The following is a 25,698-nucleotide window of genomic DNA, read 5'->3' on the forward strand; positions in this document are numbered from 1 at the left end:
GCCCTATTTGGACAATATTAGATTTGCTACACTGTCACTATTTTGTTGTGATCCGCCCCGAGTCTAATAAATTAAATTAAAATTTAATGCCGACTAGCCCTCGGGGGCTCCTTCCCCTCAGTGGTTCATTTTCTTACCTCTTTTTGATCTTTCTCAGGCATGGAGAAAAGCCACCCTGTGAAGGGACAAAGTCTGCTTATCTTGCCACGGCTTTGCTTCCTTCCTACACATGTGCAGTGCCAAAAACACAATTTCTGGCATACGCAGAAGAAAAAAAATGGGGAAAAATCAAAAAAGTTCCCTCAAAAAAGATAGCACCCCCAGACTGGCACTGACTGGACCAAGTTGGTGACATCATTGTGATGCCAGCGGGTCACTACCAGTTCAGGCAAACGCGTCCAAATCAGGAGGAACTCACCCCTAGCCCTCCTAAAGTTGTTGCTAGAGTGACTACTAGCTGTGGGTCACTCTTTTAACCATATTTTAATTCTGGGAGTGCTGTGTTAGTGTAACAGCAGATGAAGTGGTTTAAAAGAATAATTAAAACAGTCTTTCAAGAACTGTATGAAACTTGTGGTCCCTGGCTTATCCGCAAGTTTCTCAAATTTCTCATGGGGGATTGAAGGAATTATACAAATTCCTTATTTTCCGAGTGATTCACCTGGATGTATAATTGCTATGGAGTCGATAGTGGGAGATGCCTTGGGTCTCTATTGAGCAAAATCTTTCTGACAGTCTGCAAGAATAAACTCTGGATTGGGGACATTCATTAACATTTCAGGCACAAAGTCAGATTTATTTAATTTTTTTTGTCTCTGCTGCTGGATACAGGTCGGTGCAATGTTAATTGAAAGATGGCTTGTAATAATTTCCTTAGTTCTCATTGCTTCCTCGTTCTATGGCTAAACATCCCAGAGACATAGCAGTTCACTTTCTCCCCTTCCTTCCTTCCTTCCTTCCTTCCTTCCTTCCCTCCCTCCTCTCCCTCCCTCCTTCTTTCTTTCTTTCTTTCTTTGGGGTCGGGGGCGAAGGAATATGGAAGCACAGAGAGCCATTATGGTGCTCGGTTCCCTATGCAAGGAAATTCTTCATTGCTGCTTTCCTTAGACTTGGTAGATCAAGAAAATTAGTAGAGGATATCACCATAGCTCTATCATGTTAAGCTTCAGATGAGTTCCTTTTCTTTTTTTCAATGTTAAACAGGCCTAAGGCAAAGGGAAGACAGGGAGTTGGCACACAGCCTGACCTCGCAATGGGCAATTAATTCTTTCTGCTTTACTCTGTGTCGATGTGCTGGCTAAGTGCTGCCCTGGGTTAAAGGCTGAAGAGGTGTGGTTTTCTAAATTGAATTAAGTCTGTCAGAATAATTTTTCAAGCTCTTCTCCCCATTTCAAATCATACTCTAAACCAGTGTTTCCCAACCTTGGCAACTTGAAGGTATCTGGACTTCAACTCCCAGAATTCCCCAGCCAGCATTCGCTGGCTGGGAATTCTGAGAGTTGAAGTCCAGATATCTTCAAGTTGCCAAGGTTGGGAAACACTGCTCTAAACCATACAATGTAATCTAAAGCAGCCATACTATATTTCACATTAGAGGCACCGAAATGTAGAGTGTGGGGTGCATAGACAGAAAACAATTTCCCCAGTCAGTTTCGAGTCTTGATTACTATTCTTCATTTGCCTCTGATCAAATGCGTGTTTAAGGAACTTGAGAAAATAATTGTGTCCCGGGTATGTTAACTTTTGCCTTGGATAGTGCATAGAATGGTAGTTGGAATCATATTGCAAAAATACTTTGGGGGGGATTAAACACCTAGAACAGGAATGCATTGTGAATTAGGAAGAAAATAGCCTCTTGGGCACCAAGCATCCCCTTTGGTGCAGAACAAAATAGATGGCAGTAGAGGATTGATTGATTGATTGATTGATTGATTGATTGATTGGATTTGTATGCACCCCTCTCCGTGAACTAAGTGTGGTGTTTGATAGAAAAGCCAGTTGATAAATTGTCAATAGAAATGTTGTTGTATCTCTAAAATGGCAAAATTAGAAGAAGACAGGTGTTGGCTTGGCAGCATTGTGTTATATTACTAATAATGGGCTGCGTTTAATTTGGTGGGTTGCACATTGAGCTACATCAATTCCCAGTTTCTCCTGCAGTAGGAAAGGCTCGTATCAATCCCAGATACACTCACTGTTTGGAGCAAGCAAATCCAATGTCTGCAAAGCTGTTCTGAAACAATGGCACTAGAGAAGTAATTGTATCAAGCTGGCTTCCACGAACATTCCTCCTGCTAGCTTCCACCTTTCTCCCTAGTGCCCCATGCAACATATCTCTCAAACTCCCTGCATTGTTCCTTGCTGATAATTAAGCAGGTAATACAAAGGAGGACACCTGCTATTTATGGTAGAGAAAACCATTGAAAGTACCTAGTCAGGAGAAGCATCCTATTCACCATTAGATGACACCATTAAACCCTAATCACAAACAGATGGATCAGCCACCACTACCACCCAGGATAGGAGAGTGGGCTTAAGCCATCCAGTGCCATTCACATGCATGGTCCTTTTGTGGTGAGGTGGGTTTTTTTTTTGAGAATCATGAAATGCCACCCTTTGAGGAAAAAGTACAGGAATACTCATTACTTCTCCCCATATATAAATTATAAGCTTTATGCTAAGATATTAACGAATTAGGTGTAAAACCTACGCATTTTAGTAATCAAATTTATATTCTCTCATAAACACCGAAATCTCTTGTACGAGTCTTGTTTTTATTCTTCCAGGGTGACTGAAAATCTGAAATAGCAAAAGGGGATTAATAACTGAAAAAGAATTAGAATCAGAGCATGGGATTTAGGCAATTTTCTCTACTTCTCCAAAAACAAAAACAAAAAAATCCACCAAAGACCTCCCCTCCCAAGAACCTTCGATATATATATATATACTGTATATTTAAATTTTGTTAGGAAAAGTTTTTTCAATAATCAGTTCCTTCATGACAGAATAATTGAGTAAAGAAAAAAAAATGTCACTTAAGTGTTTGCCATTACAGATGAATGCTAATAGAGTGATTTTTCACCAATTTGTTTCTAACAGTCCCAGTGAATTTCATGCATTTTACTTTGACGTATAGGATTGCTACCTTGCCAGTCACTGGACAGTATACAGTGATTGATTGTTGTATTGGTGTCTACGGAGAGGGGCGGCATACAAATCTAATAAATAATAATAATAATAATAATAATAATAATAATAATAATAACAACAACAACAACAACAATAATATTTTGGTCAGTAAATTGTATATAGTTTGAAAGAGCTTGAAACAAAAGAGTCACTCCTTTAAGATCAAGATAGGACAACACAAAAAATTACACAGTAATAACAATAGCACCCAGCAGTTGCAAGAATGGAGAAGGGTTCAGACAAAGATGTATTGGCTGAAAACAGAGATTCTGCAAACTTTATATGCTCTTATGGTTGGATATCAACCCCCCCCCCCCCATCTCAATTGCAAATATTCCCCATCCTTCTGGCTTGTTGGTTAGTTTTCTCCTAAACTGATGATGACTGATATACCTATTTTTTGTAATTTTCTTCTTTCTTCTTCTTCCAAGAAAAAGAAGGAAGGAGGAGAGGGGGCTTTCCAATTGCAAGGCTGCTGGGCTGACTGGAACCTTTGTTTTGTTTTTTGTTCCTGGATTTATGTGAAAAGTTTGGTTGTTAAGTAGGATCATGCTTTCTGGTTGCCTATCCAAGCCTCATCTTTTCCTCGGTCGTGTTTTCTCCCAAATGAAGGAGAGGCATTTTCCTTTGGGCTCCGTGTTATCCTCTTATCCCTACTGTTTTGGAATAGAGCGTAACCAGCTGGAGAACTGTAAGAAGCCTGATAATGCAGCTATTTTCTGCTGTCCCGTCTTAATCTTGTTACACAAATGGTTGTGAAGAGATTCATGAATTTTAATTTTGCCCTCTGCGTTAGTGCTCCATGTCACTCATCCACAGCTGCCTTCTATGGCGAGTTATTCACCCCTCCTCTTAGTGGGGGGGGAGCTGAAATTAGTTACAATCTTGACGGTAGTGCAAGTAACAACAATAAAAAAAAATCCACAGATTTAGGCAACCACCCATGAAGCTGATTAACAGGCAGTGATCAGGAGGAACAGCTTTGCCTCTTAAACTTTTCACCTTTCATTGTTAGCTGTGAAATTTTATTTCCGTTTCAAAAAACAAGCCTGTAATCAAAACTGGGCCTATACTTTATTATTGTGCTTTTGTTTAAAAATGATAGACACATCCTTTTTCCCAGGTTGGGTTTCACGAACACTTCACTCTCGCACTAACCTTTAGGATATTTTCTTAATCATTAATACACTTAAAAGCAAAATAAGGAGGTGCGGGTTATGCTTCTTTGCCAAATTGGGTATGTTTCATTAAATATTCAATATTTTCCTTCTCCGGAGGTAAATATCCAAAATATAAGGTGAGGGTAGCAGATATTTATGTTTTAACAGGGACAAAGCAAAGTCGGGATGCTTTTCTAAACAAAAGCAACAGCTGAGACTGTGGTACGGCAGCAAAATGTGGTGTCAAAAGAATAGTTATATTACATTTCTCCTTATCTCTTTGAAATACCACATTATGAGTGGCTGGTGCTTATAATGTGTCTGGTGTGCGGTTAATCATCGTGGCTACCGTAAAGGGTAAACAGTATGAATTCCGCTCCCGTTGCTGCTGTTCACCCTGTGGGTCTGAGTGTGTTACATCCAATTAGAAGGGAAAGCATAATGCTACTAAGAGTGGCCATGTAATTTATTTCACTTCTCCTAGGCCTCTCTTGCTCTCCTCCCTTTTCTCCAAAATTGAAAAATTGTTTTATTCACAATTTGCTTTTAGTTGTTCGTGCAATTCAAAGGGTGGGCTCACGAGGGTTTTTTTCTTCTTCCCCATTTCATAAAATTACAATAATTAATTGGGCTCAGAAGTGCAACCATGATGTGCACAATAACACTCTACATAATATTCTGGACTGAAGCATATGCGGTGTTTACAAATGCTTCTGTGTATGCATATATGAGTTCAATAATGTTATGTTTCCAATGCACTTACGATTGGATAACAGGTTGCAGTAATACATGCCTTTGTGGCATTTATTTGTTTAACATCCCCCTGCTAATCTGGAATAGTGAAGCCGGGTCTCGGTTGTGATTAAACTGCAATGGAGCCTTTGGACTGGCCACTAGAGGTCACTAGAGAATTCAGGTTAAAAGAGACATGGGGGCAGACCAGACCTGTTTCATTCCTAAACAAGAACGTTTTTTTTCCCTTATGGGCTTACAAGATATTATTTCTGGATGTAGGTTAGTGAAGCTGCTGACCCAAGACACATCAGGGTAGAGAAGATTATGAGCAATAGGAATGGCCATTTGGAGTTTAGTCCTCCAGAAAATGAAGTTCCCTTCCTAAAAAAAAAACCCCAGACTTTAAGATCAACCTGAAGGGAAAACTTTGAACTAGAAATTATTTTGTACGCTTAAAAAAATGAAATGTTTCATCATCATCATCATCATCATCATCATCATCATCAACAACATTTATAACAATGGAGTGTTTTGGGTCCTTCAAGAGATAACTTGGAATGTATCCCCTAAAAATTCATGCTACCACCACCCTACCAAAAGAAAAGAAAATGAGTTAATTTTTGGTATTAACCAACATTTTGGTATTTGCTATGCCATTGTAAAACAAAGTACATCAGCCAAAGCACATCAAAAGATGAGCTGACAAAGTTTTTCCCCGTTTCATAAAATACAGAATGTCAAGAATAACATTACCTCAACAAAAAGTTGGATATTATTTAAAATGCTGCATATTATTATAAAATTAATGAGCCATTTTATTCACATCGAACCATAGGATCATTTTTAATATGGCTAAGAATTTGAAGAGATTAATAATTGTTGCTAGGAAAATTGCGCTGCTCATAAATGGTAAATTATTCCTCAGAATTAAACAATGGGACATTGGTAAATTCCTCTTTATATAATGGCTAAAAAGAAATGTCAAAAGCAGTTTTGAATATATAATATTCTAGTACACATATGTACACTAGAGTATTAAATAATAAATATTATATATTAAAGAAAAAGGAACACTACATCATATTTTTTGCCTCTTATCCTTCAGTTTTGTATTGCTTCCCCCCCCCCCCCCTCTGCCTGCATAAACACACAGGGAATTGTTTCAAAGAAATCTTTTTAAATGTTAAGATGACTTGAATTTCATCTGGATAGCTTGTTGACTTCAGTAGTTTGTGCCTGTAGGAAATGTATGCCAAATTTAACTACTTGGTGAATAACTCCTCACTGGAGAGCTGCCTAAATGAATGTACTTGTTTTAAGAATGAATACCGTACATGTTACATGGACTGAGTTATAGGGTTCATATAACCTTTGTTGCTAATAATATGCTGCATTATTCTATGTCCAGAGAGGTACGTCAGAATTAGTATGTAAAACTACTGAAGTTTAACAGTTGTTGATGGTTATAGCGTTCTATCAATCATAAATTTAAACCCTTATTTTTTAGGAGACAGTTTAGCTTTCATTTATTTGTACATTCCAGATGAATCATATTTACTCCACTGCGTGATATTTTCTCACCATCAATTTTGATGACTGATGATTATTAAAAAAATGTTTATTTTCTCCTTTGATGCCCACTTATCCAACAACAAGAAAAAATCTGACTTATCAGCAAGGATTATGTTGCTATGATTAAAACAAATTGACTGTTGCTTTTTGTTTCTTTATTTGCAGCTGAAAAAAGAAGAAAAAGATATTTATGATCCGAATCTCCACTACCCGTTTTTGCTTGTTTTAACCAAAGAAGGATAGAATATGGGAAGAAAATATTTTTTACTACAAAAAGGACTGTATATAATAGTTTCACGAGAAAGGTAAACTCTGAGCAATGTAGAATAGATAATTCTCAGAACTTTGGGTTCATTATATTAAAAAAGAGCGCTGGAAGTCTTAAGTGCTTTATTTTCCTTTGTGGCTGGCATTTTGCACATGATTTCTTCATTGTGACAAAAATGTTTTTTTCTGTTGCATCTGGAAGAATGTGTTTGACCAACTGCAAAATGCTAAAGGATTTATTGTTCAAGTAAGTGAAAGAAACAGATACTGATATCTGCTCAGCATTTGAGATCATATCATATTCTATGACGGCTTCTCTTATTTTACCATTTATCCCTTGGGCTATTTTTGAAAATTACCTTTTGGATTTTCTTTTCAAAGTGAAATTTTTTAAACTCAGTTTGTTTATCTGATTTTTTTTCTACAACAGGATTTGGGATTTCAGAGTTTTATTGTTGAATTTTTATTTTGGGGTAGAGGGGTTTTTTTGTCCTCTCTCACTAGATGTATTAGAAATTATTGCTTCAAACCAAAGCCTCATAAACTGACCATTTGTCCTCTGGACACAATGCGTTGGCCAGCCCTCTGCTCCTCCTCTCCAATTATGTGTGATTAGTCTCAGTGTGTTGTGTCAAGAAGGGGGAGTGTGCTGAGTACTTATTATCTGTTTAGGTACAAGAAGAGTGCTCTGACTATGAATGAAAAGTGAGTCTTTATCAGTCCTGAAATCTAACTGCAACTGTTCCCTATACTTGCTATTAAAAATGGATCCTTGTCTGAGAAATGTTGGGTACTGTAGCAATTGTGGGCTTGCCTTTGCTCTCTCACTCCCCAAAAATATCTCCTAACATCAGGCAAATCCCACAGCATTTCATTAACATTTTTTCCCCAGAAGCAATCCATGCCTTTCAAAGCCTAAGACAAAAATATTTGGATTTGTTTTCTTGCTGGTTTAAGAAACACTTTTTGGCATCTTAAGTAGCTTATCATCTCTTTTTCCTAAAAAAAACCCCTATTTTTAAAAAGTCTCTGGGAAAAGGAATCAAATGGTATTACACTTCATTGTGTGCTTGAATGGCAAAGTATATTAAAATAAAATAATTACCCTTCAATTGTTTCTCTTTTCTGATTTAATAAGTTGCACGCAAACTCCCATGCTCTTCCGTCTTTCTATCAAATGCATTTCTTTTCCATCAGTTTACATGATGGTACATTCCACACTTTTTATGCTCCATTAGAGCACCTATATGGATCACAGAAGGCATAGGTCAAATCGCAGTTAGATCATACATTTCTTTCTCACAAAACCCTGAATTGCAATGCCAAGTGATGGGCTAACATCACAATAACAGCAATTTATTCCTCTTTTGATAAAACAGCGGTCTATTCTCAGTGTTGGATAAAGACCAGGGGCAATGCAAACCAGCCATTTATCCTAGTATTTCAGTGGTAGATCTCCTTTTATGGATTTTATGGATTTCACATTGAGACGCTTACTGCATGGAATTCCTGCCCAGAAATGGCAAGAATTTAGAGATGTACAGTTTTATCATCACTGTTTGCCTCATAGGTACACATGCTATATATATCTTTATATATATATATATAAAAACCTTATATAGAAAAAGCGAAAATAGTACCGATGTATATGGACCGTCACATATCATTACAAAAGTATTCAAAAGCATGACAAATTAATATCCTTGCTAACTTTTACATATTGACCCTTGAAAATTATTGTTTCACTCTTTTTTCCTTCTGTGAGTAGATAACAAGTATATCAAAATGAACAACTAATTATTATTGTTTGTTTCTTTTCCCCATCTGTCATGTCAGTACAAGCTAGTGTCTCAAATGCAGGCTATTATCCTGTAAGGGTTTAATTGAAGGGGTCTTAAGAACACGATCCTGCAAACATTTATGCATTGAGGCTGAATGGTGAAACTAAATTACTCATGCATATAATTGATGAAAGGACCAGAGGCCCTAGATTGTAGCATTTGCTGCTAAAGATCATTGTATAAAATTCTCTGTCCCCACCCCACCCCTATTTCTCTGGGAAAAAAATGAAGTTGTTTTGTGGCGGGATACCCCCTCTGAAATTATCATCATCTCTATATTGGTTTAATTACGTACACATTCTAGTTCTTTGAATGTTGCTTCTGCTCCTCCAAATAGTAATGTTTTAAAATTAAAAGCCAGTTTTAAAATTAAAAAAGATTATTAACAGTGATTGTAAGTATAAATTGACTTCAGTTAAACATACACTCCAATGGGGATATGCTGGGTTTTGTATGAATGGAAGTTAAACTGAATGAGCCCCTTACAGTTAAAGCAGATATCAATCAACAATCAGTGGAAACAATTCATTGGTGAAACTTTTCTTATGGGCTTGCAAGCTGCTCCTGAAGAGGCTTTTTGAATGATTGAATTATTGTTTCTGAGCCTCTTCTTGATAGAAGTTACAGGAGGGAAAATTCTGATTTCAGTAAATAACATAATGGGCATATGGCAGACATCTTGAAAGTTTTTTAAAAAGTAGTTTTCTAAAACATGGTTTCTAAAAGTCTGAAAAGTGGTTTTGCCAAGACTAAAGATGTAGAGAAGGCATTTTTTTTCAAAGAAAGAGAGAGGTTAGTAAAAGAGGCTACTGTGATAAAATAAGAACTATTGTTTCCCTTTAATGTATGAATATTTAACTTGTATTCTGCACATTTAGTATCCCTTTGATTCTTTTTCCCCTTGCAAGGTTACATAAATTAAAAGGGTATTCTGCCCCAATCGGCACACCAGGGACAATATGTCACATCTTCAGCCAAAGAATCCGCATAATCTAAGGCAATACTTGTGCAGAGACTAATGGAGGGCAAGGTCAAGTTCCAGTGAAATCAATTCAGATCAAGGCAAGAGAGAAGGAAGCAGACAAAAGGCAAAGGCAAGATGAGGTTGGTTGGAGAAAAAGAAGAGCCAGTAGGGCAAGATAGGATCAAAAGCATGAAAATGGCAGAAAGTCCCCGGTTATTCATCCCTAAGGACTGAATGCAACATGCTCTTACAAGTGTGAGTGCTTGTAACATTCTCACCCTTGTCAATCAAGAGTTTAGGAAAGAAATATGAACATTCTCCAGCAGTGTTGTTCCATCCCTCGGCTGAAGAAAGCATTTCCCCTTACAAAAAATGAAATCACATATGCAAAGAGGCCGTGCCTCACGCTCTTGTACAAATGTCATTTTCAGCAAAAAAAACCCCAACAAAAACAACCCTAGATTCGTGTATAACTCAATTATCTTCCAACCCCTGGTGTAGATTCAGAAAGATGTATTTATTTATTTTTACCCCACCTTTATTATTTTAAAAAATAATACAAAGTTAGTACAGTATCTAATAGTTCCCCCTATTTTCTCCACAACAACCTTATGAGGTGGGCTGATCTGAGAGAATTCACCCAAGATCATCTAACCAGATTGGCATCTTTCAGAAACTTCACACGGATTTCCTACCTAAGATAGGACTAGAAGTCTCAGACTCTTGGTGTCTAGACTAGTGCCTTAAGCACTAGGCCCAAATGGTTCGGACAAATCCTATGGTTGGTTTCCTATCACTTCTACAAAGTCACAGACCAAGGATGGATGCACTAGTCCCATTGTGTTCACTCCAAAGGTCATCCAAAAGTGAACAAATTTCAATCCCATACTCAGATGAAATTATATGAAGTGCCCAAATTTTTAAAAAAAAGCTTTATAAAATCCTACAGTTACTTGGAGTCATTCCATAGAGCATTATCTTTGGGGGGGAAGGATATAGGAAAAATCCAAGTTATTATAGAAACATGTGAATTGTGAGACAGACATACATTCGTGATTACCGAGAAGCATATTCTATCTCAGTCGAGTGAATGGGCAACTTGCTGTTCTGCCATTACATTCCAAGTCACTTTGTCCAATTGCAAGGCCAAAAGTTTAAAAAACACCTGGGAACATCTACTCCTAAGATGTTGTACATTCACATAAAGTAAAGCCAATGATGGTTTTTTTCCTTTCACACACAACCAGATGCATAAGATCTGCTATACAACACAATCCCACTGTGATATTTTGTGAGCTCTTTGCACACACAGGTTTTTTTGGAAACAATTCAGCTTGTGTTATTTCTGCCAAAAATCCAAATAACTCATTAGTCTGTTGAAGCAACAATGACAAAGATACCTTTGGCACCTTAATACCTATATGAATTATTGGAGCTGTGCTTTCATATTAACAAAAGCATGAAGTAAGCTGGAAATTGTGCAGATAAGTATTTTTGCTAAGGGAGAAACAGCTTATCTACAAAAGCTCATGCCTCATAAGGAACCAACAAGTTGTTATCAAGATTGGTTTATATTATTTTAATGTATAGCCCATCTCTCTGACTAGAGAGAAGGCAGGATTATTGATGATCACCAAGTCCGCTGCTCTGCTCAGTACTTTTATTTTGCAAATACTTTCAACATATTCCATCCAACCTTTACTTCAACATTCCCAGGAATACACAGCCCTTTGCCTTCCTACTTCTATTAGCTGTAAGAAATTTTTTATTGTTTTTCCCATGGATTCCCATTGCCTCTAGACTTGCATTTTGTCATCAGCAAACAAGCCTGCACCATTTTATACACAACAAATCTATAATGTTTCCATGTATTATTCTCTTCACCATTCTAAATATACCTCAAATTCCCATACATCTGTAGTTCTTTTTCTTTCTACTGATATCTCAGATAAGCATAGCTGTCGGGCAGGCCAGTGATTAGGTGGATCTGATAGTCCAACCTAGATTTAAAAAATCAGTCCTATGTGTTGACTGAACAGGATCTCTTTTTAAAGATGTTTCTCGTTTCGCAGTGAAAATATTTACTGATCCCTCACATCCTGGACATAATTTTTTTTCAAATCCTACTATATGATGCTATAGATTAGAGCACTGTACACCAAGACAAGAGAGACAAGAACAGTTTTTCCCAAACACCATCACTCTGCTAAACAAATAATTCCCTCATCACAATGAAACTATTACTAAGACTGCATTACTACTACTATTAGTCTTCTCATTGTTCCTATCACACCCATCTCTTCCCACTTATGACTGTATGACTGTAACTTGTGGCTTGTATTGTTACGATTTATATTAATATTATTTCCTGATTGCTTATTTGTGCCATATGACAATCATTAAGTGTTGTACCTCATGATTCTTGACAAATGTATCTTTTCTTTTATGTACACTGAGAGCATATGCACCAAAGACAAATTCCTTGTATGTCCAATCACCCTTGGCCAATAAAGAATTCTATTCTATTCTGAAATTAACACTCCTGGATTATCATATATAAATTTTATCTCCAAATTCAACAATTGCCAAATTTTCAAAAACACTCTAATGTTTGAGCTATTTTTCCCAGGGTGAAACTCTCCATATTTTTAAAGAAGGAGGGTAAAAAAAGCTTCTGGTACTAAAATTTAATTCCAGAGAATTGGTTTTCTCAGAAACAAACTACAGTAGTGTGGGTCAGCAATTGTGTTGGGATTTTTAAAAATAATTCCTGGAAAACACTAACCAAATTAAGTGTTCTGCCCATGGTCTTTGTGTTCTTTGACTTAGTAAATGGCTTTTAGCCTTCCGTCCCTCCCTCATATAGTTTTTAAATGATTAAACAGATCATGCTGTGACAACTAAAATGTCAACAAGTCCATAAATCTGGAAAACAGGAATGTAATAAAATAGGTAATAGGAGATTCAGGAGTTAATAGAGGCCTTAATATGGGAGTGTATACAGTAGCTACATATTGGAAACAGTGCAAGTGAAGATGGCTTGCAAACTGAGGAAGAAAATTGTTTTTAATTAGCACCTTCCTAAGAACTGCTGATTAATACTGTTTGGTTTGGTGAAAAGCTTTCAGCTGAGTAATTTGTACAGCCATTACAACAGTTTTGTTAGAGAAGGGACTCCTGTTGTTAAACACAAACAGCAGATGATAATGGTGGAAGATGAGTTTGTCATGTAACAATTCACCTTATTGGTTTTTTGGGGGGGAAAGCTTTACATAAAATCTAATACAGTAGTAGATATCAGCAGAAATCGCATATAGTATACACTGGAAATGAATGTTATGTGGTTTATAAAATCATGCACGCATTTTAAAGGCAGTGGGCATTTAAGCCGGTTGTTGTTAATATTGTTCTCCTTGGAAATCTGTGCCGGTGGTTATTTAGCCTGTAAAATTATATTCCATGTGCGAATAAAGTGCTGCATTTAAACCCAAGGTAATCTTCCAGGATGTACTTTTTCTTTTCTGAGAGGTATTATTACTTATTTTTGGCTAGCTTGGGGGATAGAAGCTTTTTTTTTGTTATCCATTGGAGAATTACTACTCAAAATCTTTACTCCCAACTTGCCTAATAAGGCAACGTGCAGATTTCATTTCCATCCAATTAGATGTTAGGTACGATATACGGTAAACAGGAGAACTTAAGAAAGAAAGAAATGTGATTAACAATGGAGGAATATGTATATTAAATTGTTACACTATCCAAGGAATTGCTCGACTGGGGGTGGCATAATAGAGCGTGAGAGGGTTTCTCCCTCCCTCCCTTCCTCCCTCTCCCCGCCCTTTTCGACAGGCCTTTGGGGTAATAACAAGGGTTGAGGCTCACGACAGTGCCAAATAAGCTTTAGACAGCATAATAGTCTGCAAAGAAAAGCCACAGAGCACTAATGCGAAAGAAGAGCTGTCCACCACATGCAGCAAAAATCACCAAAGGTCATTTTATGGTAGCAATTGTGACACAAAATTGGTGGTCATGCTACATGTCTAATACTCAGCGCAGCTTTATAAATGATGGGCCCCTAGCGATGGCTGTCATTAAGTGCTTTCATCATAATAAACTTTAAACTGTTGGCTTTATGAATCACCAGCCAGTTTCAGCTGTTCGGTGGATGGCGCTTGCAGGGCCTTAAGTGTGACAAGACCTATTAGGAACTGCAACCATGCTTCAAGCGCACTTGGCTTTCCCACTCCTGGGGTGATTGCAGCCTATTAAAAGGCATCTGGGAAGATTTTCCTCTAGCAATCTCTGATCAAGAGCTTTTTTGGGCTTTGACCTGCATTTCCTTCAAGACTTTCTCCAAGGAGTTTCATAAGAGCAAAAACTCCAGAGGATTTATAGCCACTTCTGATTAATACCTTTTCAGGGTGTTTTTCCCTCCTCCTCCTCCTTTGCAACGCTCCTACTGCTCCATGGAGAAAAGCTTTCATTGTTCCTAAGGTGCTTATTTGTGACCTTTTCTCGGCTTTTCTGATTCCTTCTAACATGTTCTCAGCAAATCTTTGGTTTGTAACCAAGACAGTTGTTGAATTGTTACAGCTTTAAAGAGAAAAAATAACTTTCAAATATGCATGTATAAAAAGGTACGTGTGTGCACAAACACACACGTACACAGAGCTAATGTTAGCAATTTTAAATCTATAGTGGAAGCTTTAATTCAAGAAAAAGGATCCTTTCCTGTTATTCTTAGTGGCAATTCAAGATTAAATTGTAATCTTTTTTTTTTTTAAATTAAAACAAGACATACATATAAAAACACACTGACATAAAAGGAAATATACACATATCCGGGATGATTTACATCCCGATTTTCGTCAGAAGCACATACAGAGTTGTAAACATTCAAGATTAAATTTTAATCTATGGTTCTTCACATGACATTTTTTGCACGTGGATCTGTCATGTATTGATAGAATGTTTACCAATCCAATTCTAACATTTGTTTTGTTTTTAACTACGTCATAAAGACCTCTTCAAATTCTGTCTTCTGAGGTTTGCATTTTTTAAAAAACCTTTAAGTCAAGATGCCTGACATTGCACCTGGAAATATAATTTTCTAAAGCAGTGCTTCTCAAACCTTAGCAAATTTATGATGTTTGGATTTTAACTCCCAGGATTCCCCAGCCAGACACACATTTTAAAGTAGCCAAGATTGAGAAATATTGCTGTAATATTGCTGTAGAGTAGGCAAGAATCATTTCTCTTTGGCTGATGTCTCCTCCTTGACTGAAGACATAATCCCAGGAGTAGAGGGATAGGGCAATTTCTCCTGCTCAGTGGAACAAGGAGGGTAGAGATGGTAAAGAAACAACAATTGGTACCTGATTGTCACCATGGACTAATTGAATAAAATCTTTACATGAATGTTAATCTTTTGAATTCAATCTTAAACAGAAATCAAACGTTATCAAAACACATAATTGCCCAATTGCCACCATGGATTAATCTAACAAGTCATCCAAAACACCCACTTCATCTTTGGGAGTGGTTCAAAGGTCAAGGCCTAAAAAGTCTACCCCAAAGTCTAAAATCACCTGCTATTTATTTATTTATTTATTTATTTATGTGTTTGTTTGTTTATTTGTTTGTTTATTTATTCAAACAATTATAGAGTGGTAATTTGTACAAATAAAACATTAGATAAGTAATGATAAAAAGTAACAAAAGAAGACAATAGGACAGGGACGGTAGGCATAGTGGTGCGCTTATGCACGCCCCTTACAGACCTCTTAGAAAGGGGGAGAGGTCAATTGTAGATAGTCTAAGGTTAAAGGTTTTGAGGTTAGGAGTAGAAACCACAGAATCAGGTAGTGCATTCCAGGCATTGATTACTCTGTTGCTGAAGTCGCATTTTTTGCAGTCAAGTTTGGAGCGGTTGACATTTAGTTTAAATCGATTTCGTGCTCGTGTGTTGTTGTGGTTGAAGATGAAGTAGTCGTTACCGGGTAGGACATTTTGGTATATGATTTTATGAACTATAATTAAGTCAGAACGGAGACGACAGAGTTGTAAGTTGTCTAAACCAAGAATTTAAAGTCTGGCGGAGTAAGATATTTTGTTGTTGTTGCTATGCCGAATGGCAGCTGATAGCTGAATTTGTACATGGTATTATAAAACCCAGAGTTTAAAGACCAGTCCAATTTTCTACCAGACTACTGGGCTTTCTTCCCTTTATGTCACAGGTGTCCAAACTTTGGCCTTGCTTTGGCAGCATCAAGTGAAGGTGGATTATCTTGGACCACATATAAAATACATACAGGTAGTCCTCAGCTTACAATCACAACTGAGTCCAAAATTTCTGTGACTAAGGAGACTTTTGTTAAGCAAGTTTATGACATTTCTTGCCATAGTTGTTAAGTGAATCACTGCAAGTGATGTTAGTAGCACAGTTGTTAAGGGAAACTGGCTTCCCCGTTGACTTTGTCAGAAGGTTGCAAAGGGGGATTGCATGGCCCTAGAACACTGTAACCATCATAAATATCAGTTGCCCAGTGTCTGAATTTTGATCACATAACCATGGAGATGCTAAAACGTGTGAAAAAAGGTCATAGATCAAATTTTAGTGCTTGTAACTTCGAACAGTTACTAAATGAAGTTACAAATGAATACTGTAAGAAGTTTTATAGTTAATGTCACATAATAATGTTAAAAGTTTGGAATCTTTTGGGGCTGCATTACTAGCTGTCCCTGGGCTGTCCGTTGGACATTCCTACTTTATGTACTGTTTCATACTTTTACATTTTAATAATATATGGGATAAACATAGATCCATCCTAAGATAAAATACAAAAAATAGTATAAGGGCAGACTAGATGGATCATGAAGTCTTTTTCTGCCGTCAGTCTTCTATGTTTCTATGTTTCTGGGCCACTGTCAAAGGACACAGATGTCCTTATGTATGTTCCTGTTGTAAGCCAAACTCATGAGAGTGAAGCAACAGCTCCAGCCCAGAGTAGTTGAATGCTATTGTATAATGCATTTCACAATGGCAAGGTACCATTTTTTTTAAAAAAATAAAGGTTCTAATTCACTACTACGAATTGCAAAAACTGATGTTGTTTTTCATTATGTCTTTAAATTTACCATTTAAGCCATTCAGCCAGTCTTGTGGCAACCCATACAATTTGTTAGTTATATACCATCTCAAGAAGATGATCTTGATCTGTCATGATTTGATTGTCCATGAATTTCACAATTAACAACTCCCAAGTACTGGTGCCACAAAATAATTTATTTATTTATTAGATTTCTATGCTGACCTATTACTCAGACTCGGGGCGGCTCACAACAAAAGTAAATACACATCATATAGAAATCTAAAATCAAAATACAAAACCCTATTTTTAAAAAATCAATCACTCACAGTCAAACAATCAATCAATCAACCTAAACATTCATTCACCGGCTGGGGCAAGATGATTTAGTTAATGGCCACAGGCCCACTGGCAGAGATAGATCTTTAAACTCTTGCAGAAGGCGGGGAGGATGGGGGCTGTGCGAATCTCTGGAGGGAGTTGATTCCTGCGGGCTGGGGCCGCCAAAGAGAAGGCTCTTTTCCTATCCCGGAGACAACATTGTCTAGCTGACAGGACCTGGAAAAGGCCAACTCTGTGTGACCTGACCAGCCGCTGGGATACATTTGGCAGAAGATGGTCCCGTAAGTAATCTGGTCCAATGCCCTGTAGGGCTTTAATTATCTCACTCTATCCACCACCAACATTAATCAGTTTCAAAAACAGCCACTTGAACTTTCATTAAACTCTTCACCATATTTCTGCCTTAGCTAAAACAGAACAACAGAGTTGGAAAGGACCTTAGAGGTCTTCTAGTCAACTCCCCTGCTCAAGCAGGAAACACTATATACCATTTCAGACAAAAGGGCACCCATTCTCTTCTTTAAAACCCCCAGTGTTGGAGCACCCACAACTTCTGGAATCAAGTCATTCCACTGATTAATTGTTCTAACTGTCAGGAAATATTCGCTTTGTTCTAAGTTGATTCTCTCCTTGATTTATTTATTTATTTATTTATTTATGTATTTATTTATTCATTTATTCATTTATTAGATTTGTATGCTGCCCCTCTCCGTAGACTCGGGGCGGCTAACAACAGTAAAAAGACAATATGAACAATTCTAATATTAAAAGTAATGTAAAAAACCCTAATTTAAGAAACCAATCATACATACAGACATGCCATGCATAAATTTTATAAGCCTAGGGGGAAGGGAATATCTCAATTCCCCTATGCCTGATGACAGAGGTGGGTTTTAAGGAGCTTATGAAAGGCAAGGAGGGTGGGGACAACTCTGATATCTGGGGGAAGTTGGTTCCAGAGGGTTGGGGCCACCACAGAGAAGGCTCTTCCCCTGGGTCCCACCAAATGACATTGTTTAGTCGACGGGACCCGGAGAAGGCCAACTCTCTGGGACCTAACTGGTCGCTGGGATCTGTGCGGCAGAAGACGGTCCCGGAGATATTCTGGTCCGATGCCATGAAGGGCTTTATAGGTCATAACCAACACTTTGAATTGTGACCAGAAACCGATCGGCAACCAATGCAGACTGCAGAATGTTGGTGTGACATGGGCATATTTAGGAAGGCCCATGATAGCTCTCGCAGCTGCATTCTGCATGATCTGAAGTTTCCGAACACTTTTCAAAGGTAGCCCCATGTTGAGAGCATTACAGTAGTCGAGCCTCGAGGTGATGAGGGCATGAGTGACTGTGAGCAGTGAGTCCCGGTCCAAATTTGTTCTCTGGCACTTCATTCCCCCCCCAATAAATGACACATCGTGGAACTATCCAACACTCTGGCCACCAACACAAGATCAGAGCCATATGATACTTCCTTTCTCTTTCTGCTGAAATTTAAACGCTCCCTTAAAACGTATACAATTTCAACCAGAATCACATAATTTGTTAGAAAAGAAAAAAGACATGTATACAGATCATCTGACTATGAATGTGCAGCATTTTCAAAACTGACATATTTCTAGCTAGCAGTATTAGTTCCTTTCATGATGGTGTAGCTTTTTTGTAAGCGCCCCCTCCCCATGGATAGGGGCTACACACTTTCCCTCCAGCACAAGTTCCCTTTTCCCTTTCCAGCTGGTTCAGGTGCTAGTGTTGTAATGTTAAAAGCTTTAAGTGTGCAAAAAACCTGGGTAATACTCCTATTAGTGATTCCTCTAATCCATTCAGTGTAATAGCAGACGTTTTAGATGAATGTCCCAAAGGTAGACCATTAAAATAAATTGCCCAGCCTTGGGGAGATTAGAATTAGTCCCCAACCAGAAGCACCTTGGGGAAGCTAGGTGTGGATCCAACTTCTGAAAGCCAAAATTCCCATCAAAAACAGCATTGGTCTTCTCATTGGTCCTAATGAAGACACAATAGCAGTAATCATTCATTCGACTTCTAACTGTAGATTTGTTTCCTCTAGGAAGCAAACATGCGAAGGGAGAGAAAAAGAATTAATCATGGCAGGAGGATTCCTGATTTGAAACGCTTTTGATTTTGAAGCACAACAACAAGGCAGGAGGACTGAGCCCAAGTAAATAGTAAACAAAATACATCAAAGTCGGTGAAAGCAATGAGGAGCATTTTAATTAACCATAATAATGCATAGAATGTTCACAACATAGCACCTTTTCATGTTCAAAGAACTCTGTAAACTAACTAATTAATGCCTGCAACGGTCTTATGAGATAAGTAATTATGGCCTTTATTCCCTTCTCATCTTCTTCCTTTTTGTGAAACAATGAGGTAGGAAGATAAGTGCCATGGCCAAGGCCACTGGAGTAGATGATAATACTGAAAATACGGTACAAATCTTTCCCAACTCTCTTTAAATATTAGAAAAAGATATCAGTCTACATAGAAGCTAAGTGTTCTAGCTTGTTGACATGGATGGAGATAAAGGCAGTCAAGGACTAGAATTGCCCTGTTTAGCAAGGGACATTTGACATATATCTTTGTACATGTGCAGCTCCAATTAAATTTCCTGTGGAAGGCACATGTAGAAGCAACTGGAAAGCTGGCCACCCCCTGAGGTGTGTGCACACCTCAGAGAGGGCACATACAGGTCTATCACCTTCTGTAGACGTTTATCAGTTTTTATCCAATGTCCTACTAATTGAATGCACACTCTCTGGTACTTGAGGTCCACTGCAGTTGGGGCCAACAGTTGTCACATTGGATGAGTTGACAATTCTTTGAGCTAGACAAGAATCAATAAATGTCTCATCTGCTTTCTCTTAATAATTTTGATGGCCTATAAACATTCCAATTATGATCAGTAAGGCTGTGTTTTTCTTCATCCATTCCTAACTTTACAGGAATTGAGACTTACTCTTTTCCCCTTTCCATTTTTGACTCCTCCAATCTTCTGTATCCCCCACCCGCTTGAGGCAAGTTTTCCTTTCACCATACAACCTGGAAGGCAATGTACCAACATGGATAACAGCTCAGGTTTCCCCAGGGGAAGATTTAGCCCTCCTGCAGGCAGCCTTTCCCCCCCATCTCATCAGCCTTTAATAGTGTTCTTTGTTTTTACCCCATGGGAGGAAAATAATCCCCACATCCTTTCCACACCTGGGCTGGGAACAGCAAACTTCCACCTCCAATCTGACACCTTGAAAAAGGACCAATTTGCGGACATATTTTCCCCCTGCAAGGGCTAAAGCCTATGTGAATGGGCCTAAAGCCAGTAGCCTTAATTAGTTTGCAAGTTATCAGGCACAAAGCCCACCTGTTGAAGAATGCAAAACAAATGTGCTCCTTGGTGAACTGAACAACACAAGCTTTACTGACAGTTGTCAGTCACGTACAGGAGACATATTTGATAGGTATTGGATAGACTACTGAAGTGGTTAGAAACTGGACTTAGTCCAGCAATGTTGCCACCAATTGTGAGGAGGGCATCTATGAAATGAAAATTATTTTGGTCTATGAACCATAGTATCTATTGAGCAGAATGAAAGGTGTCCTATAGCAGTGTTTCCCAACCTTGGCAACTTGAATATATTTCAAGTTGCCGAGGTTGGGAAACACTGTCCTATAGAATCTTGCTTATTTATAATTTAATTGAAACCCATCCCCATGCAAAATGATAATTATAAAAATTTTAGAGGAATAATTGTTGAGAATACTATATAACAAGAGCTGGCTTATGCTCAGATAAATAAGTTCCAAGCCCATATTTTTTCCACCATTAAAAGAAGGTAGTCAGTTCATCATAGCCTATATTGTGTTGCTTTTTACAAATTCTCCTCACCTCCAAACCTTGCCCAGTTTATCTCCCAGTATAAGCTCAGTCTCTAAACAAATGACCTTTCTGATGATACTTTAAGACATGAAGAAACAAAATAATTTTCATTCAGAAACTTGACTAAAGAGTATCTACTAGACTGACACTAGTTCAGATCATTATTTTGTGGTGAAAAAGAGCTGCCACTGGGATCTATCCAAAATATTTTGAAAAGACAATGTGAAGGACTTGAAAAGGGCAAATGGTACTCATATTGCACAATTGTTTAAAAATTCATAAAAATTGAAATATCCATTTGACAATGAAACTAACACAAACAATAATTTAATGGCTGATCTACAGGATTAACATGTTTGTGGAAAGTTCTTTTAGGTATAATTATCTTACCTTCTTTAGCAATATATGGCTGTGAGAGTTGGACCATAAGGAAGGCTGAGCACTGAAGAATTGATGCTTTCAAATTATTTTGTTGAAGAAGAGTTTTGAGAGTCCCTTGGACAGCAAGTAGATAAAATCCTATAGGAAGTCAAACCTGACTATTCTTTGGAAGGATAGATACTGAAGCTGAAGCTTGAATACTTTGGCTAGCAAATGAGAAGAGAGGACTTATTGGAAAAGACCCAGATGTTGGGGAAGATTGAAAGCAAAAGGATGGAAGAGGATGTGATGGTTAAATAGTGTCAGAGATGTAATGAACATGATTTTGACCAAACTCTGGGTGACAGTGGAGTACAGGGGGGCTTTCGTTGTATTGTCCATGGAATCATGAAGAGCCAGACATGACTGAACAATAAAATCCTACTTTCTTAAACTTGCTTTATGAATAATTTAATTTTCACTGTACCTACAGTATCAGCAAAGATCTAAATCTGGATTCAGAATGCTCAGCTTTTCCCCAAATTGCAACCATATGGATTCTTTGTTAGAAACTATGACCTTAATGCAGTATATATGTCATTTAACATTTGTACCAATGAGCAGATGTCTTAACAAGTTCCCATAGTCTCTGAATACTTTACACAAGACAAAGAAGTTTAGGCTACAAATGTTTTCCCTGTTACTTCCCACAATGATCTCTCTCGTGAATTAAGAGAACATGAGTTTTTGCAACAAGCCCTGTCTTTCGATGGATACTGTACAGTTATCACGGGTTAACTCTGACACATTATTCTGCTTCAGTGCTAGTTCCTCAGCTACAATGTAAGACATTATATTGACCAGTTTTACATAAATGCCACGAGCCCTTTCCAAATTGGGTTCCAATTCTAAACATAAAACCTTTGAATACAGTGATCTCTCAATTAGCGCGGGGGTTACGTTCCAAGACCTCCCGCGCTAACCGATTTCCGCGTTATACTGGATGCGGAAGTAAAAACCACCATCTGCGCATGTGCGCCATTTTTTCATGGCCGCACATGCGCAGATGGTGGAGTTTGCGTGTGGGCGGCGGGGAAGACCAAGGGGAGGTTCCTTCAGCCGCCCAACAGCTGATCTGCTCCGCAGCGCGGAAGCAGCGAGGAGCCGAAGATGGGGTTTCCCCGTTGCCGCGCTGCGGAGCGGATCAGGTGTTGGGCGGCTGAAGGAACCTTCCCTTGGTCTTCCCGCCGCCCAGGCAAAGGGGAAACCCCAAGATCACTTGCCGCTTGCCGTATTGCAGCTTGGAGCCTTGCTTCGCCTCCTTCGCTGCAATACGGCAAGCGGCAAGCTGCCTGGGCGGCGCTGGGGCCATGCGGAGCCGCTCATCTAGGGGGGCGTGGACCGGCAAGGTGCCCTCCGCTCTCTCTCTTTCTCTCCCTGTTACCGGTGTGGTATAAGAGAGAGAAAGAAAGAGAAAGGAGGGCGACTTGCCAGTCCACGCCCCCCTGGATGAGCGGCCCCGCATGGCCCCAGCGCCGGACTCCGTTGCCGAACGCCGAAACCGGAAGGGGCGAGGTGGGGGGGGGAGAACGGGAGGCTCAGCATTCCGTCAGTCGCAGCGCTGGCTGTCAACTTTTCTTTTTAGCACTGGGGAGGCAAGTCAGCTCCTGCCCAGTTTTAAAAAGAAAAGTTGACAGCCAGCGATTGTTCCGCTGCCGCCAGCATGGCCTGGCTGGCAGCGGAAGATGTAACGGAGCCCACGGGGGATTCGCCTTCCTCCCACCCGCAGCCGAGACTGATCGTGGGCTCCTTCGCAACCTCGGAGAGCTTCCAGGGCATGAAAGCTCACGAAAACCAGGAAGCTCTCCGAGGTTGCGAAGGAGCCCACGATCAGTCTCGGCTGCGGGCGGGAGGAAGGCGAATGCCACGGGGCTGGGCTCGGCTCCCCCCTCGGCTCCCCCCCTTACCAGCCCCGCCGCGGAAGGCTCCATTCTGTTCCCTGCCGGCCCGATTGAGCGGCCGGCGGTCTCCATTCAGGGAACCGGCACCCAGCGTCCCCACGCCGCCTCCACCTCCCGATAATGCGCCCGACCTCTGCCTCTCTCTTTCTCTCTCATATACCATGCCGGCAACAGGGAGAGAAAGAGAGAGAGAACTAGCGTGGACTTATTTTTTATTTTTTAATATTTTATTTTAATATTTTATTTTTTTAATTAATATTTTTTGAAAAACCGCGTTGCAGCGTTTCGCGCTAATCGAGACCGTGCTAATCGAGGGATCACTGTAATAAACAATCAAATTGGTTCTAAATTTTTCTGACATTTTGGACGCTAGATCGAACCTTTCAAATTCTCAACAATAAGGATAATCACAAATATAACCAACATTCATAACAACAACAAAAACAACAACAACAACAATATAATAATAATAATAATAATAATAATAATAATAATAATAATAATAATTTATTAGATTTGTATGTCGCCCCTCTCCGGAGACTCATGTTATCATTATTAAATCCCATTTACTGTTATGGAAATTAAATCAATACAGAGTTATTTTTTTTAAAAAATAATCCTCCTTATTTAAAGAATGGTACCTGCAAAGGATTTAAATTGGCAGAAGTCAGAGACTGTTAATTTATTACAAATGCGGTATGTTACATTTGAAATGGGAATTACCTATGGTGAGATTGGAAACTTTTTAATGCACTTGTGTGCTATCTGTCTAGAAGAAACAATTGCAGGGACAGGCTATCCTTTATAATCCCCCTCTTCAGACTTGTGCTCACAAAAGACTTTAAATAGTGAAGATGTTGTGTGGGAGGAGAAACATTTTCCAAACAAGTAATTTCTCCAATCCCGGCCCAGGTAACAAAGAGCCCTCTGGAATTTTTTTGTAGGCCTTACCAGAGCTGGCCTCTGGGCCTTAAGGCCACCTGCTGCTTAAGCCATTGGTCAATAGATTAACTGCAGCTATTACTGAGTGCTTAGAAAAAGCAGGTTATGTGGCAGTGCAAACAAAATCAACCTGCATTTAACACATGTTAATTCAAAAATTTAATAAATGAGAGTGGGGTGCTGGAGGGGAAGGAATGTTGAGAAGAGCAAAGAAAAGAGAGAGAAAGAGAAACAGGAATGCTGTCCTTACATACTTTTAGGAGCAAACAGTTAGATTGTAGACAAATCATTTTCATGGGCAATGATGAAAAAGAATTCTTTGCCTCTTTCTTCTCTTGCCTTTGCAAGAATTCTTTTTCACTTTCACCATCCCCTCCTTCATTTTTGGTTTCATGTACAGTTGTCCCTTGAATGCAGAAGTGTTGAACTGCGTTCAAGGGAGACATCATAGGAATAGAAAATCACTGTAAACTGCTTTCAAGAATGATCCAATACGAAACACAAAAGCAAATTATTGTGAGCACACATATAAACCTAAGGCTCAAAATTGTTCGTATTATTTGGCCAGACAAAAGGAGTTTCATCTAACATTTTTTAAAAAAGAAAACATATCTTCTCACCTGCCTATGGTTGGAATTTTTTTTTAAAAAACCCTTTTCATTGGTATCATTGGCTTAAGGCTGTTATCAGACACAAAAAATGGGCAGATCTTACACACGCTATACTTCTGTTGGGCCAGGAGTAGAAACACACACATCTATTCCCACAAATCAAAGAAATAACTGAGAGAAAATCAATTAGAAGCCCTGGCAATTATATACTATCTCCGAGAAGCACAGGAGAAGAATGATAGAAGTCATTGTCTTCATGACTGACTTGTAGACTTTTGAGAAGCATCTCACTGGTCCCAGGGTGGAGTGGGAAAAGAAACTTGCCAGATTCTGTAGAGATTTTCTTAATTTCCTTTTTTTTTTTCAGGACAAAAGAACAGTTCCATGGATTACAATTGGGGGGGGGGAGTGTATTCCTACATAAACACATTTTTTAATCACTAACATCCAACTCCATCTTCATCCCCTCCCACCCTCCCACCTCGCCCATCCAAATACAGTGGTACTTAAGAACTTAATTTGTTCCGTGACCAGGTTCTTAAGTAGAAAAGTTTGTAAGTAGAAGCAATTTTTCCCATAGGAATCAATGTAAAAGCAAATAATGCGTGCAAATCCATTAGGAAAGAAATAAAAGCTCAGAATTTGGGAGGAGGAGGAGGAAGAAGGTGCTGCTGAAGGAAGAAGGTGAGGTGAGAGGAATCAAAAAAACCCAAAACTTTAAGGCTTAAGAAAAAAAAGAGGGACTCTGAGATGGCAAGGAGGAGCATGCGCTTCC

At 38.8% G+C, this 25,698-nt stretch overlaps 1 protein-coding gene across 1 annotated transcript in view; it reads left to right on the top strand.

Annotated features, from left to right (window-relative positions):
- CAMKMT (calmodulin-lysine N-methyltransferase) overlaps nucleotides 1-8,035 on the top strand; it is a 271,951-nt gene extending 263,916 nt beyond the window's left edge. Inside the window, exon 11 of the mRNA XM_070734547.1 lies at nucleotides 6,822-8,035. Coding sequence (XP_070590648.1) covers nucleotides 6,822-6,899 — 78 coding nt within the window. The 3' untranslated portion in view covers nucleotides 6,900-8,035. The remainder of the gene's footprint in view (nucleotides 1-6,821) is intronic.
- Nucleotides 8,036-25,698: the final 17,663 nt, after the last annotated feature.

The sequence above is a fragment of the Erythrolamprus reginae genome, chromosome 1, assembly GCF_031021105.1.
Source record: "Erythrolamprus reginae isolate rEryReg1 chromosome 1, rEryReg1.hap1, whole genome shotgun sequence".
NCBI classification, from domain to species: Eukaryota; Metazoa; Chordata; class Lepidosauria; order Squamata; family Dipsadidae; genus Erythrolamprus; species Erythrolamprus reginae.